Source organism: Pteropus alecto, unplaced genomic scaffold (genome assembly GCF_000325575.1).
Source record: "Pteropus alecto unplaced genomic scaffold, ASM32557v1 scaffold146, whole genome shotgun sequence".
In the NCBI taxonomy this organism is placed as follows: Eukaryota; Metazoa; Chordata; class Mammalia; order Chiroptera; family Pteropodidae; genus Pteropus; species Pteropus alecto.
The window spans coordinates 23,671,644-23,687,525 of NW_006442107.1; the positions used below are offsets into that span (position 1 = coordinate 23,671,644).

At 43.3% G+C, this 15,882-nt stretch overlaps 1 protein-coding gene across 1 annotated transcript in view; it reads right to left on the reverse strand.

Annotated features, from left to right (window-relative positions):
- CABLES1 (Cdk5 and Abl enzyme substrate 1) overlaps nucleotides 1-15,882 on the reverse strand; it is a gene marked incomplete at its 5' end in the record, with an annotated part of 101,658 nt that overhangs the window by 44,945 nt on the left and 40,831 nt on the right. Inside the window, 2 exons of the mRNA XM_006920031.3 lie at nucleotides 8,362-8,454; nucleotides 14,099-14,170. Of these exons, the coding sequence (XP_006920093.3) occupies nucleotides 8,362-8,454; nucleotides 14,099-14,170 (165 nt within the window). The remainder of the gene's footprint in view (nucleotides 1-8,361; nucleotides 8,455-14,098; nucleotides 14,171-15,882) is intronic.

Sequence of the window (15,882 nt, forward strand, 5' to 3'; positions counted from 1 at the left end):
CCCTCTCTAACATTTTTCAAACTGAACCAGGCTGACAGATTGGAACTGATGAGATCACAAACAAGGTCTTCATTTAGTTATTATCCTATCCCTCTCCAAAATTTTCAGTATAAAAAGAAAAGGCCTCAACTTGACTTCAGTTACTGCACTTTTACCATCTTACTTGAAAAGCAGATGAAAAGTACGAAAATCTTTTTAATGTACTTTTTGAGTTTTCCCACTGAGTTCACACTTTAAAGAGAAAACACCCTACACCTCATTTCTTTGTCCAGTCCCATCTCAAATCCTTTTAAAGTGAACTGGGATGAGACGGCCCAGTCCACTCACTGCGAAGAGCATTTCTCTGCCTGTTCAGAATGAAATGATTCTCAAAGCAGACCCAGGACGTGGGCACTGCTGGTGTACATGGCAGCCATCACTTGTGTACAACGCAGACATTTAAAAGTGGATGACTTTCCAAGATGGTAAATAATGCCCACAAGCTGCATGCCTGAGGGAAGGTGGCACCCATTTGCACTGAGGGCTCTTGTCTCCAGTCTCCCTCAAAGACAAATGTTTGAGAGTCTCAAGAGCTGGAAATGTCCTTTCCTAATAGGACTATGAGGTCACTTAGACACAAATGTCTTGAAAGACCATTGGTTAAGTCTTCAGCCTCAGGCACAGAATCTCTACCTTCTATCCTGATGATCTAGTTCTACCTGGCCAGCAACTGGCTCTCAGTTGGCGCTCACTGGCCTTGTAATATTTTGTCATTTTCAAGGGTGTATCTTAACCCCAAGGACTGAGATTTTTCTTTGTTTTTGATTACCTTCCTCTCCCCAGGACATAGTGGGGCTCTTGGTGAAGATGCAGATGAGAGCAAATGGTGACTGGCTCTTCTCTACTAACTAAGCAGCAGCTCCCACTCGCCAACCACCCTCCTCACAGGATGTTCGAGAGCCCATTCTAGGTGCTGTGGCATGGGGCCACTGGTCATTTCTCTTTCATGACAAAGAATTTGCTCATACATTCGTGAGAAGTTTTTTAAATACCTCGAGTCATCATTGAACTTCATATCAAAATCAATTCACTTTTAGAAGACAGTACACAATACACACACAGTCTAATTTTCTACGAGAATAAAGTTACCAAAAAATGACCTGCAATGCTTGCTCCTGATTTTTGGTTGGCCAGAGTGTTCCTGCTCAAATGCAAGCCAGGTCACAACAGTGCTCAGCTCAGCACACTCCATGGCTCTCACCTCACTCATAACACAAGCAGGAGTCTTCACAATCTACCCTCCCAAGACTCATCTCCTTCCCCCCTACCCCTGCTCTAATTCACCCTCACTGGCTTTCCTATAGTTTGTCAGGCACATCCCAAACGTTCCAGTCTCAGGGACTCTGCAACTGCTGTTCCATCCACCATGAACATTCTTCCACACTGCGAGCACAGGGCTGGCTCCCTCATCACCTACCTCTGTTCAAAGGTATCCCCATCTCTGAAGCTTTGGCCTATCATGGGACCTGCCCCTACACTCCCAACCCCCTCAGTTGCGTGAGTTTTCCTCCATAGTACACCTATCCCATCTCTGACAGGATATAATTACTTGTGTATTGTCTGCCTCCCTAATTAGCCTGTAACTACTCGAAGCAGGATCTTTACTTTATTCATAGATCAGTCCCATCACTTAAAACAGTTCCAGCACAGAGCAGGTATCTGTATCTAGGTGTTGAATAGACTAAACACGGGTATCACTTCATTCTCTATAGTTAAGGAACCACTTTATTAAGTTGGCTGTTGATACTTAGGTGATGTAATGAAATGAGACAGAAGCGCTGCCTGTTCCTATTTGCTATGTGTCATCCACCCTGCCCTGTGCAGGGAAGGGGCTTGGAAAATTCGAGTCCACCACAGCAGAGCCATCTCAATACAAATCCAATGTCTTAAAACGTGACACGCTGATCGAAACACGACAGATGGGACTGACCCTGGCTGGGTGTAAAAGTGATATATTTCTGTGGTATTATCCTTCTACTAGGACAAGCTAAATTAGCTTCCTCTGTAGTTACATCTCATTGTTAGCCTCTATGAAACAAACTGTTAATCTAAATTCCAAGATATTTTTTCATATGAACTCTGAAAAGTCTCTATCCAATACTGTAAATCATTTATCCTTGCTAAATTTAGTCTCGGTGAACTGCACCTAGCATTTCCAGCTGCTGAAGTTAGCTGGGTCTTGGTTCGCCTCTGTAACACAATCTCCTTCTTTCCCTGCTGCTCTTCGTCTTCCACAAGGCCCACAGCAGGCTTACTGGCCTTTACTCTGAAGAGGAGATAATGCTCATGCGAATACCATGTGCTATTCTTTTTTCTCAAACTCCCCTTCAGGCTAACAACCACTGACTAAAGAAGTTCAGCTGCCTGCAAGCTCTCCAGCCTCACCATCCCCCAGCCCACTGATCACCATTCTATCCACTGGGAGATGCTGCAATGAAGAGTGGTCTAACATTCTGCTGAAATCAAATGTCACGTCTATGGCAGTTCTCTACTTTGCTAACCTAGTTATTCCGCCAATAAGGAGATGAAGTTAACTTACCATGACTTTTCATAGTGAAGTCATATTGACTGTTAACAAACTCCACTGTTTTCTAAAAGTGCCCAAACCATCTGTTTAATAATCCATTCCAGAACTGCCAGCAATCAGCTCTGGGCTCGCTAGTCTATGATTATTAGAACTTACCCTGTGCTACCACCTCTGTCTCTTTTTGACTTTTAAGGCAACATTTGCCTAGCATTCAACTTAGAACTTTTTATTCTTCACAGTGTTTTAAATGATCATTTGTTCTAAATTCTTTCCATTCCCCGGGATCCAGTCCTGAAGACTGAAACTCATTTAAAAGTCCTCTTTATTCATTTATTCCACAAACACTGAGCACCTACTGTGTGCCCACACATTGCTTTGTTTAGAGTCTACATTTCACAGTTATACTTGTTAAGGAAACTAAAACTAGGCTGGCAGCTGACATCCACTCCCTTGTACCATCAACCCACATAAATTCGACATCCCTTCTCTCCCTCTTCCGAAAGCCCCAAGGCTATCACTGGCATTTCACTTTATTGTGATAAAATATATAAAAAATGCCATTTAACCATTTTAAGTGCACAATTCAGTGTCATTAAGTACAAACACAGTGTTGAGCAACCATCACCACTATCTATTTCCAAAACTTTTCCATCGCCCCAAGCAGAAACTTGGCAACCATTTAGCAATAACTTTCTTTCCCCAGCCTCTGGTAACCTCTAATCTGCTTTTTTTCTCTTTGGATTTACCTATTCTGGATATTTTGTATAAATGGAACCACACAATATGTGACCTTTTGTATCTTATTTAAGTCAGCATATTTTCAAGGTTCATGTGCATTGTAGCACACATATCAGCTCTTTGTCCCCTTTTGTGCCTGAATAATATTCCTTTGTATGTATGTTCCAAATTTTGTTTATCCATTCATCTGTTGATGGATACTTGGGTTGTCTCTACCTTTTGGCTGTTGTGAATGATGCTACTATGAATATTGGTTACAAGTATCTGTTTGAATTTCTCTTTTCAATTATTTTAGCTATGTATCTGGCAGTGAAATTGCTGGGTCTTATGGTAATTTATGTTTAATTTTTTGAGGAACAGCCAAACGAACCGCCAAACTATTTTCCACAATTACTGCACCATCTTACATTCCTGTCACCAGTGTGAAAAATGTTCCAATTTCCTAGTCTTTCTATCAATCCTTAGTTCATTCTGGACTTGAATCTTCCTCACAGCATTCTTCTACATTTGCCATTCTTTTATCAGTCTTTGGCCTTTAGTTAATGATTTTTAAAAATCAGAATTCAATAGCGTTTTCTCAAGATCCACTAGGACACGCTGTCTTATAGTATATGGATTTTTATCTCCCACGCTTCCCTTCAATTATGACAAAGAGCTTTGAAATTTGATGCCTGGATCCACATTCCACCCCCTACTTTCTAGCTAAGTGGTCCAGTTTTCTCCTTCATAAACTGGGATGAGGACTGTTTAAATTTCCTATGGCTGCAGTAACAAATTACCATAAAGTTAGTGACTTAAGACCACACGAATTTATTATCTTACAATTCTGGAGGTCAGAACTCTGAAATGGGTCTCACAGCGCTAAAGGCAAGGTGTTAGCAGAGCTGGTTCTCACTGGAGGCTCTAAGGGAGAATCGCTTTCCTGCCTTCTCCAGCTTCTAGGAGCTGCTGCATTCCTTGGCTCATGGCCCCTCTTTCATTCTCTCTAAGTCAGCAAGGGACAGTTGTCTTTCTCACACTGCATCACCCTGCCACTCACTCTCTGGCCTCCCTCCTCCACTTTTAAGAACACTTGTGTTTACACTGCGCTCACCCAGATAATCCAGGATGATCCTGCTATTTTAAGGGCAACTGATCAATGACCTCCACTCCATTTATCCCCTTAATTCCCCATTGCCATGTTACCTAACATAGTCACAGGTCCTGGATATGACATAGACATTTTGGGATGGGGCGAGGGGCAGGGGAATGACATGTTATTCTGCCTAACACAACAACAGGTTATTTCAAGGATTATGTATATTTCTAAATTCTTCCTATTGCTCAAGATATAGTCCTGGTGATATTTAAAAGATCTTTCCGCTCGTTTACTCAACAATCACCCACTGAGTTTAGTTAATGAAACAAAGTTTATCAAGAACTTGGAGCATGGCACCCAGTAAGCACTCAATAAATGCACCCGTTATCATCTGATGATATTCATAACTTTACAATCCTTCCGGGCAATATGGTTGCAGGCACAAGTAGCCACTTCTTAGTCTGAACTTTCTGAAATCTGTCTTTCTAAAACTCAGCCAAGCATTGCTTTCTTTTCCAATTATCAAGCCCAACAAGACGTCCCCATAGCCAAACTGTCTTTGTATTAAGGCAGAAAACTGGAGTGTGGCAGCTTCTGTCGCAGCCTCCCCTACCTGCTAGGAGATGCGACACCTAGCAGGGCCAGGAAAGAACTTATCGCACTGTCTACTGAAGGTGCTCACTCCACTTCACGTGCCAGCTGGGATTTGTCTAATGTCATAGGGAGAACTGGGTGAACATGGAGCAGGCCGAACCCACGAGCTTTACTTCTAAGCAGCTACCTAGATACTACTGATCATGGGTTTTTTGTTTTTTCAATAACACAAGATTTCTCTTTTATCATATTTGCTCCTCAGTTTTTATTATCTTTTCTCTTTTCTATCTTCAATTGTACTTAATATGCACCTTCAGTAGAAGGTATGGCTCTGATGGAGGAGGGTGAGTCTATTTGAAGTGAAAACTATTTATTTGTTTGGAATGAGCAAATTCCATGAGGCTGGATTAGGGACCTGCAGTAAGGCTTTGCATGTAACAGAAATACAGAAAAGCAAGCTGAGTGTGTTTTGGAGTCACGCTACAGAACTTGGAGCCGGTAGAGCTGAGGACGGAGCCCAGACACAGATGGCAGACCCAGCGATGAAAGCTTCAGCTCCACTGTCAGAATCAGACAGTGCGATGAATCTCAAGACAGATGCTCCTCCTTTCATCCCATCGGCCACACTCTTGACCTTGCTGAGACGTGAGCCCAAATACTCCTTGATGCTGGTGCCTCCGTCACCGTCAGTGGGCTTCCGGACAGAGGAACCTCAACACCAGGGCCAAATAGCAAGTGGGCCCCAAGTTTGGCCTGCAGTCTGAGAGGCTGGTCTGTGCAGTCAGAGGTTACAAGGAGACTCAGAAGGTGGGCACACTGTCTGAGTGGGCAAAAGTAGGGGCTGGAGTAGAGACCGAGACCCCTGGGCTAGGGAGCCCGCTGCGGGCCTCGGGGCTGTGCAGGCTTCCTTTCCAGTCTCTTGTCCCCGGTGCAAGAAGAGACAAACATACCAGTAACTCAGGCCATTCTGTTTTCAGTCCAGACCTTCAAGATCTTTAATGAACATTTTCAGCCTTCTCTCTAAAGCCTCATTCCTCCCCACTGCAGGCAGAAACCTGGGTCGAGTGGCTCTGATACTCACTGTAGGAGTGCCCCTCTTGTGTAGTGCTGGTGGTGCTGTATGTGTGTTTCTGTACACCTGAGGCGGGGGAATCAGAGACCCCGCCCCAGCCATTGCACCCGTGTCTCCCTTCTAGGAGAATGACTAGGATCCCTGCTACCCATCACTGCTGGACCGGAGATCATCCACAAGTTCCTAGCCACCGTCTCTCGGGACAATCTCACGCCTGCTGCCCAGCTGCAGTGGGGGCAATTCTCCTTTCCTTTCTCAAATGGCAGGTCACATCCTCCCATTCATCAGCTCTTGACCACAATTTCCTTCTGTCACCTCAGAAATTGCATTTTCTTCCTGGTGTCCTCCCAGGTTCTTTCTTTCATGTAAGAATAGTCCTTCCTTGCTCATTAACCGGGTGGGGGAAGGAGAGCACCCCCAGCACCTCCAGTCCTTTCATCTTCCTTTGGCACAGGAAAAGCAGTTCTCACCTGCGCAGTTACAACTGGCCATCGCCACAGCCTCCAGCCTGTGGTTCCTGTCCTAAATTCCTGTTCTCAGATCTTCAGATAAGCTAATAGTCTCTCCTGGCTCCCTCTGAAAATTCTCCAGCAAAACTGCCAGCAACTGCCTGCTTTTCGGACCATTCATATTGTTCCTAGGTCAAGAGTGTGCTGAGGAATATGGCTTCGTAAAGCACACACTGGCAATCTCGTCAGTCCAAGTCTTTTGCTAACTACATGCTCTCACTACCAAACCATGCCAGGCAATTATCTGACTGTATCCTCGACAGCATCTACAGGTGGGAGAATACTATTAATGTGGCTGACTCCTTTGGCTTTGTCACTGATTTTAATTAGGAATTAAAGGCTTCCTATGCTTATTTTATGGTTAAAGAGATTACGGATAAAAACACAAATGTAAATAAATGATAAATAATTACACTAAAAATAATATAACTAAGGTTTGGATTTAGTAATTAAGAGCCACAAAAGATAAGAAAAACATGGTGGTTAAATGAATGAGGCATAATAATTACAACAGTGAGAGTAAGGAGAAGAGAGAGAGAAAGTCAGAATATTCCATTTAACAGATGGCAGTTGGGTACATTTTAACTAAAGCTCTGTACTTAAACTATGAATATATACTGACTATGCAAAAATTATTTGACAAGGGAGCTCAATCGTGCTATTCCGAAATCACTGAATAGCCATAAAATTATATTCCCTTTTCAACTAAGGTTTAAAAAGTACATACAAACTTCAAGAAAATCATTCTTTAAAAACTGTAGTCATTAGTGTTATTATTTAGGTTGTACAGTGTGTTTTACACCAAATTACAATAATGCCGGGCCTTAATCATTCCATGAGCCTAATGACTTTTTAGCAATTCTCATTTGGTACAGATTAGTGTACTAGTGGTCTTCAGTACATCAGGAGGTCCAACAAAATGGTCTTTGCGCAGGACCTCTGCTCTGGGATGGTGTCTATAACTCTCCCATTCAGGGAAATCATTATCCAGGTCACAGGTCTGTGGGGCAGAGCTGTTCCTAACAGGTACAGAGGGGTACAGAGCTTCAGGGAACCCCAAGAGGTCTTAGAACTCTGTTCCAGTGCCGCCCTCGGGCTGCCATGAATGGACTTAGCTGGTTGATCACAAACATGCCAGCAATAACGATTCTGATCTATCACTAAGATAGTTTTAATATCAAGGTCACATAAATTTCAACCACAATAATTTTCACTTGACAGCACCTTCTAAAAGAGCAACTGAAGAGCCGGAGAAACCTGTGCTCCAAATGTCAGCAGCCCAGGAATCTGAATCAGCGCTCAGTAAGAATCTGCTGGCAAAGTCATGATTCTAGTCTCCTAAAGACTATCAAAGTTAGCACCAAAACCAAGTTCAGGTACAGATCTGGAGGGATATTTACTGACTAGAGCACATAGCCCTGGTGAAAAAAGGAAATAAAGCAGAAAATGAGGGGGAGGAAAAATTAAAAACCAAAATTCAACTTTTTCTGTTCCAAGTTTTCTATAAAAATATATTTGAGTACTATTAAAAAGTCAGTTTGTGGTTAATCTAAAAATCTCAGCCAGCCTCTGGTCACTGTTAGGGAGCATTCATTATTTCCTATAGACTTCTTTGGATGATTCTGGTGGGAATGGGGTAGAACTGGTCTGTTTGGGAAGGTTACTGGAGATACTGTTCATCTTAACAGCACTGGCTTCACTTGGCGGAAGTCTCATCATTCAAACAGTCCCTTCCTCCCTTCCCCATTGGACCCACCCCTCCTACAACTGGAAGGCTGGTGACCAGCTTCTGTTAGTGTAGTACCTGCCATTCCTGGTATCGTGTTGCCGCATATTCTTGATAAAATGAATCTTCTTGAAGTTCTTTGGTCTAGGCGAACCTGAGAGAGTTCGACATCTGAAAAATAAAGTCATTTCAAAAACACAGTCAGTTGTTCCCTGGACAGCTGAGGCATCTCCACACAAAGACAGGAAGGAAAGAACAGACGAACGGTTGGAGTCACCCCAAGGATAATGAGGACAATATGGCTGGAAGCGAGGAAGCTTTAAAAAAACCCAACGACAGACAACTTCCTTGATAATACTGATAATAATTTATATGGGTCTCTGAAAAGCCAGCTAATGAAAAAGATTGTCCTCAGTTAAAATAACATAACTTACTTGGATTCCAAAGACATTATTCTTTCTTGTCATCTTAAAAAGAATCCTCCTGTATCAACACAGGTAATGGGAACAGAAAACTGGAAATTTAAAGGACTTAGAGACGAAAAACACTGGAAAATTCAACTTTAAAAGCAACCCTGAATCATTTTTCTTCTGTAGCAGGACTCTGGCCCGAACTACTTGGCCAGCTGCCTCACTTCTCAACTTGACTAATGCCTGGAAGTCGCAGCTTTACTTTGAATGAGAATCAGAGACCCAGCTAATGACTGATTTTTTTTTTTCTTTCTTTTTCTTTTTTCCTTTCTTTTCTTTCTTTCTTTCTTTCTCTCTCTCTCTCTCTCTCTCTCTCTCTCTCTCTCTCTCTCTCTCTCTCTCTCTCTCTCTCTCTCTCTCTCTCTCTCTCTCTCTCTCTCTCTCTCTCTCTCTCTCTCTCTCTCTCTCTCTCTCTCTCTCTCTCTCTCTCTCTCTCTCTCTCTCTCTCTCTCTCTCTCTCTCTCTCTCTCTCTCTCTCTCTCTCTCTCTCTCTCTCTCTCTCTCTCTCTCTCTCTCTCTCTCTCTCTCTCTCTCTCTCTCTCTCTCTCTCTCTCTCTCTCTCTCTCTCTCTCTCTCTCTCTCTCTCTCTCTCTCTCTCTTTCTCTCTCTCTCTCTTCCTTCCTTCCTTCCTTCCTTTTTTTTTTAAGATAAATTTTAAATATTTGTTGAACAAAATGAATTGGATTCAAATTATTTTTTCCTGGAATATATGACATGTTCTTGCACTACAGAACTGACAGAACAGACTACAGGCTGAAAAGATCTTATATGTTTGTTTGTTTGTTTTCAAAGTTACCTGGCAAATTCTTAAGTTACAAAGCTGCAACAATAACAAAAGAAAAAAAGCAAAAAATCCAACAAACGAGTCTGCAGTTTGGTCTTTGTTACCAAATTGTTTACTTATAACCCTGCTGACTATGGGCCTCAAGGGCCAATCCTGCCATCGGAAGGGGGTACCCAAGAACTCATGCTTCAGAGAGTAAGTTCCAGAGGGCAGTGTCCTACTTCCCAAAGCCACACTGAGGTCTGGGCTGGGGCCACTTCTTCTTTCCGCCCCCAAGTTTAGTGAGTTCTAAACTTTGGGGCTTCAGGTACAAGAATAACCCAACCAGGAGGCACAGCTGAGGGCAGGTTGGGCCACAGCACTGGGGAAGGGCAAGGTCACAGACCTGCGGAGCTACTCCCATCTTTACAATCCCCACGGGCCCAGCTCAAGTGAAACAGGTGATATCCCTGATCCGGACCTCAGCATGTACATCCCCCCAAACTCTCTTCTTACCCTCCCTCCAGGAAGGGCCAGTCTTGCATAATTCTTATGAAAAGAATTATTCTTTTCATAAGAAATAGCCCCTTAAAATATAATTTAACTTAAAAACAATCACGTTGAAATGAATGAATGCTGACTGAAGCAAAGACATCAGATATTTGGTGACTTTCATTAGAAAAAAGGGGTTCCCCTAGCCTTGTGTCTAGAGGAGGGGGAGCCCCCTGCTAGTCACCAGAGCAGGGCCCACAGCCCATGCAGCCCTGCAAGATGCTTCAGCAGAAACCACAGTCCTCCCAGCCTCCACCCACAACAGACCCTGACTATCACTTGTAATATTCCTTCCCTGGCATTGCTGTGAGGATTAAATGTGATGATGTATACAAGCCTTATAAACTGTCAAGTGACATGTTCAAATATGCACATTCGTGCATACATACTGTACATTCATGTAAATATTCAGATATGCATTTCATGTGCTATGATTATTACTAACATACCATTAAGCTACAAAGGGTACGTATTTTGTTTCTACTTGCCACCTACATTGTTAAAACTGTGGCCCTTAATAAGGGTCCTGAATTCTTGGTTTTAAATAGTCTTTTAAAGGCTTGCAGAGCCTTGCCTGAGGACATTTAGTAGGTGCTTCCTGTAGACTTCAGGCAAAGTCTGAACAGGGGACAGTACCCACCAATCCCTCTCCCCACTCCAGGCTTCTAACCCCATACTTAGGCTTCTGGGGGCCAAGGGGATAGAGCCTCACTCTGCTTCCTTGAGGCAGCCCTCTGGAAGCACACCGAAGACTCCAAACTGCCTCACTTCTACCTTTAGAAATAACTGCTTGATTCTGCAAGCTGCCCAACATCCCCAACTGTCTCTCACATACCGAAGGAAGTTCTAGAACCATGTAGTCACTGGAAAGGGGAGAACCTCTGAAAGCGTAAAGGTTTGGTTCCACTGGTTTCTGGACAGGGCCAAGTGTTCAGAAGTGTCCTCGCATCCTTACCTCACTTCCCCCCAAAAAGCAGAGCTTCCTTGGCCAGCCAGTCTGACGGTAGTAGACCCAGAACTAGACTGTGAGCTAGACTGTGATGGTACCTTCCTACTCCTACCCCAGTGGCGGGAAGCTGGTACCAATCCCAGCCCAGAGGAGGGATGACCCCCGAGCTGCTCCCTGCCTCCTGTGCCTGCAGAAAGAAGTGCTGTTGCCTTTCAGGTTTGAAAACAAAATTCCCCAGACTTCCGCAGGAAGTCAGCAAGGCATCATAGGTAGCTATCAGTACCAGCAAACCAGACAGACTGGAAAACTGGTGGTGACTGCTACCTTTGCTGTAGATGAACTGAGGATTTTCTGGACACCTAATAGGAATATCCTAGGTCCTTATTTCTAGGATACTGTAACCACCAGGCAAGTGGAAAACTTCTCAGTCTATAAACCCTCTCCTATAAATGCTCAATTCTTAGAGTTCTAGGTGGATACAGAAAATGAGCTTACTAACAAACTGTGATGCAGAGAAGAAAAGCAAGACTTTTAAAAGAAGAAATTAAAAGATGCTTTAGGTAGATACCAGTGCCCAATTCTAACTGGGTATGCTACCAATCTAGCCTTTCGTTCATGGAGCTGTTTGCTGTCTTGCATTTTTTTTAAACATTCAACTAAACCACTAGGGAATCTAAGAAATGCTTTAAGAGAATTGTGGCATTAGCAACAATTGCCAAGGAAATTGGAAGACTGAGCACTCAGACTGTGGCAGGTTAAGCAAAGAACAAATTAATTTCAAAGCCACCTGCAAATAAAGTATAAATATCTATTTAAAAACATATGTGTTATGTGATGCAAAATTAAATTAGAAATTAAATTAAAAATTAATTTAATGAAAGATTACCTCTTTCTTGTTAGCATTTAATTACGCAAAAGGTTTTTAATAGATGCCTTGAAGCCATTTATTCAATGTGCTGAGTTGAAAAACAAGTTGGGCTAATAGTCTTCAACCCCCACAATTCCCTCAAATACTTCAGTGTTATTAACAGTACATTCATTTCGCAGAATCAGGGAGCTGGAAAGGACCTCAGAGATCAACCAATTTGCCCCGCCCATTTTAAAGGTGGGAAAATTGAGGCCCCAGAGAAGCTAAGTGAATTTCCCAGGCCATGGGAACCAGTAAGTAGAAAAATCAGGCCAAGAACTCTCAAACTAAGGTCCCTTCCTGCTATGCCATGCTAATTTATTTCCTAGGAATAAATAATTTTCTAAGTAAATTTTTTTATTTAAAAAAAAAATCCATTAGTGAAAATGAAAACTTCTTAAACTACCTAAATTCCCTTGATTTCCGACTTATTTTTAAATTTTATATTTACACAAGATTATATAAGTATAATATTCTGTAAGAGTCGGATGAAGTTATAGGTAGGGCAGATAAGCCATTTTTACTCAGCTCATCTGTACTATCAGAGGCCTGAGGGGCAGAGGGCCAGGCTGGGTAGATTCTGAGAGGAGGATATGGGATGACAGGACACACAACCAGGATCATAGTGCCCAGCTCCTCCCAAGCCCCCCAACTAATAACCTAGAATCCCTGAGGAGCGGGTAACATTTCTTTTTTAACTGGTTTCATTGGCTCACAGCTACCACATTGCTCTAACAACTGTGGCTTCTCGCAACCTTTCGAAACACCAGGGGCTTTTCAGCTCTATTCATTGATTTTCCCATTTGTGGGAAATGCCAAATGCCAAAGCCACTTGGTGCCACCTGAGAATGTTTCTCCTCCACTGTTGCTGATTACTTTGGACCAGAGCCAGTTCTCTAATTTGACTTTTAAAGCAGCTTTTTGTAGGGCTCCTTCAAGGAAACAGCCCTTCTCCTAACATTTAATATTGATGGATGGAAAAACACTTGCACCCAAGCCACATTTGTCACACAGCTACACGCCATTCATCTTAGGATGAGCCCAGTGGTTATATACATTTTCAAAAAGACTTCAAAAGTGGAAATCAGACTGTCTGGCCCTGGCTTTCTCTTTAGAATGACGCCAGTGAGGAGAGTCAGGGTCTCCTGACACTTTCAATCTGACCCTAGGCCTGTCTATGCTCCACCTTTCATCCAGGTGGTCTGTGGACAAGACCTAAACTTGGGAGTGAAGGTCCTGGCAGGGAAGGATCTGGCTCCAGAGTGAGATGCCTCCCTCTATACACATCAGCACCCTCCCAGACTCAAAGGGAGGATCCTGGAGCTACCGAGTCCTGACCAGAAACAGAAGCACAAGGAGGGCAGATGTGGGTTCCCAGAGGAACTGGTGCGACTTGAGGGGAGCAATAACCTCCCACAGGCCACCTCATCTTCAGCCTGCCACACATATCTGTAAAGCCACGGCGTCCCCATCGTGCCTCAGCGACTACTGCAGGAAGGAGCCTCTCTATGCTGGCCGACCTGACCCATGCTGCAGTGAGGACTAAAGGAGATGCAGAGTCTGAGTACTGAGTCCTCCCTTCAAGGAGGGTCTGGCTGGACTGTGCTGCAGATGGAGGCTGGTGAAGAGGTGCAGGATTAGAGGAGAGAAAGCTGCCAGTCAGAGGCACAGCACAGCTCAGCAACTGTTGTCACCCAAAAAAAGATGCCTCACAAGCACTTTTGTAATCCCGTGGGAGAAATGGAATGCTTTCAGCCCCAAAGGAGCACTCGCAGCTATCCTAAACCTAGTTTCCCCAGCGACCAGCTATACAGTGACTTCGTGGGCACCTCCTGGTGAAGCTTAGGACTGTGACGCCAGTGTTACTGCGCCCGAGAAAGCTGGGACAGTGATGGACTCCTCTTCATCAAGCAGCAGCTTTCAAATTTAAAGAGAAACAGCCCCCAAATTCACATGTGAATTGGCCTCTCCCAATATATGCCTGGACTGGAACAGTTTTCTAGTTCTAGGGGTCCTCAGGGTAGGGGTTTTTAAACTATGAGTCTGGGATTCAGCGGGTCATTTAAAAATTTTAATGCTGTAGATCCAGAACATAAAAAAAAGAAGCAAACTTTGGCTGCCATGTTGCCGTGCCAGCCCTTTACGTACCTATAAACGCGACACAGAAAACTTACCTCCGTAGAGGGGCATTCTCTTCAATATCTTCCAGGGTCTCCAAGGACGATCTCTGGGAGATGAGACGGCGCCTGCAGAAAAAGGGAAAAAAAATATCTAGGAGTTAAAACTGCATTGTAAAATGCATTTCTGTAAATCTAAAACTGTTCTAAGAAATAGAGTCCATTAAAAAAAAATTGGACCAAAGTTGTATTTGAGAGGCTCCCATGTTCCCAGCCTCCATCCCAAAGGCCAGGACCATCTTACCTTGCTGAATTCAGAGCCATTCCCCTTAGTTATAGGGCAGCTTTGTGTTGATTGGGGAAGTTGACTGATCCTTATTATGCTGCAATTTCCCCAAAAGACAAAAAGACATGGCGTCTCTTATATGACTTGGGTACAGTGTGCAGTTTTTCTCAAGCATTAGATAATACTGTTAAGTATTAAAATATTAGTGGTCTGAACCAGGTTAACTGATACATATTAAAATTTAAAACCATATTAAATAAAATATCAATTGGGGCACAATAAAATCATTAGGATGCAATAAAAAAAAAATTACGGTCTCTGGATGGCCATGACTTCAAAAGTAATTAGAAGCAAGAAAGACACTATTCTTTTGGGAGAGTTTCTCAGAGACAGTAAGAATAAATATCGGGCATGGTTAGGCAAAACATTCATTCTTTCAGGCTGCCAAAGGATTGTAAACTACCTGCTAAAACTTCCTCAATCTAGTTTCTTTTGCCAGACTGAAATAAGAACAGGTCCTAGTTAATAAAGACTGTGCAGTACTGGGTCAGGCTGGGGTGGTAGTAACTTCACAGTATATCCATTTGACCATCATTTCACTATAAGTGATTTGGCTCAGGGTGGTGGGCAGAAAAACATCCGATTAAGTCTTAATGTACCTCGAAAAAAATAGGACTAAAATTAGAACGATAATTCTGTTTTGAGAAACTTTAGGTTAAGAACGTGTAATTACAACTATGTTCTAATTTGTTCTTAAGAAAAAAATGAAAAGGATTTTGATTTTTTTGTGTGTGTGTACTTTTCCTGACCAACTACCCCGACACCTTTTGCTTCATGTTTTAATTTTAATAAGACAATCAGAAAGATCATTTTTGCAAATTCAAGGGCTTCATTAATTTTCTAAGAGCCTTTCCACTAACAAATGCTTTCTAAAATACTCATCACAGACCCTCCTTCTCCATTGCTGAACTGATCTAATTCTCTCAGACCCTAATTTGCTAACATGTGAGATCCAAGAGTTCTCCAACATCACCCTCAGTGTCTTCATGAGGTACTAGACCTTCTGTAAGGTCTGCAGTTTAACTTTGCAATTAACTTACATTGAATTTCCATTTCTATAACATTGCCAGATTCCAACAGTCAGCCATACTGGAGGCAATGGCTACGGGGAGACACTGGTCTTACTTGCAAAGGTGCGAAGTGGCCTGAGAGGGTGGGGAGCTGATTTTATGGGTGGCTAATCCATTAGTAAGCAGGTGTAGCCCTGTGGCTCTGGGGACTCGGCTCACCAGGATCCCTGAGAGCAGCCTGCAGCTGTGGTTCTGAAGCTTCCAGCTGAGGCACAGCCCCTCCAGGTCTCGGTCTGGCTGGTATGAAGTACCAGCAGGATGGGGCAGACAACCAGATAGTCACACCGCTACCTGTCACAGCTCTCAGGGGCAGGCACCTCCACTCTCCTCATCCAAAGGACAGCGCAGTTCCACAAAGGAACATGCATGCTGGGTCAGACAGACTTGGATTTCAATCCTGGGGTTTGGAGACTTTGGGGACTTAG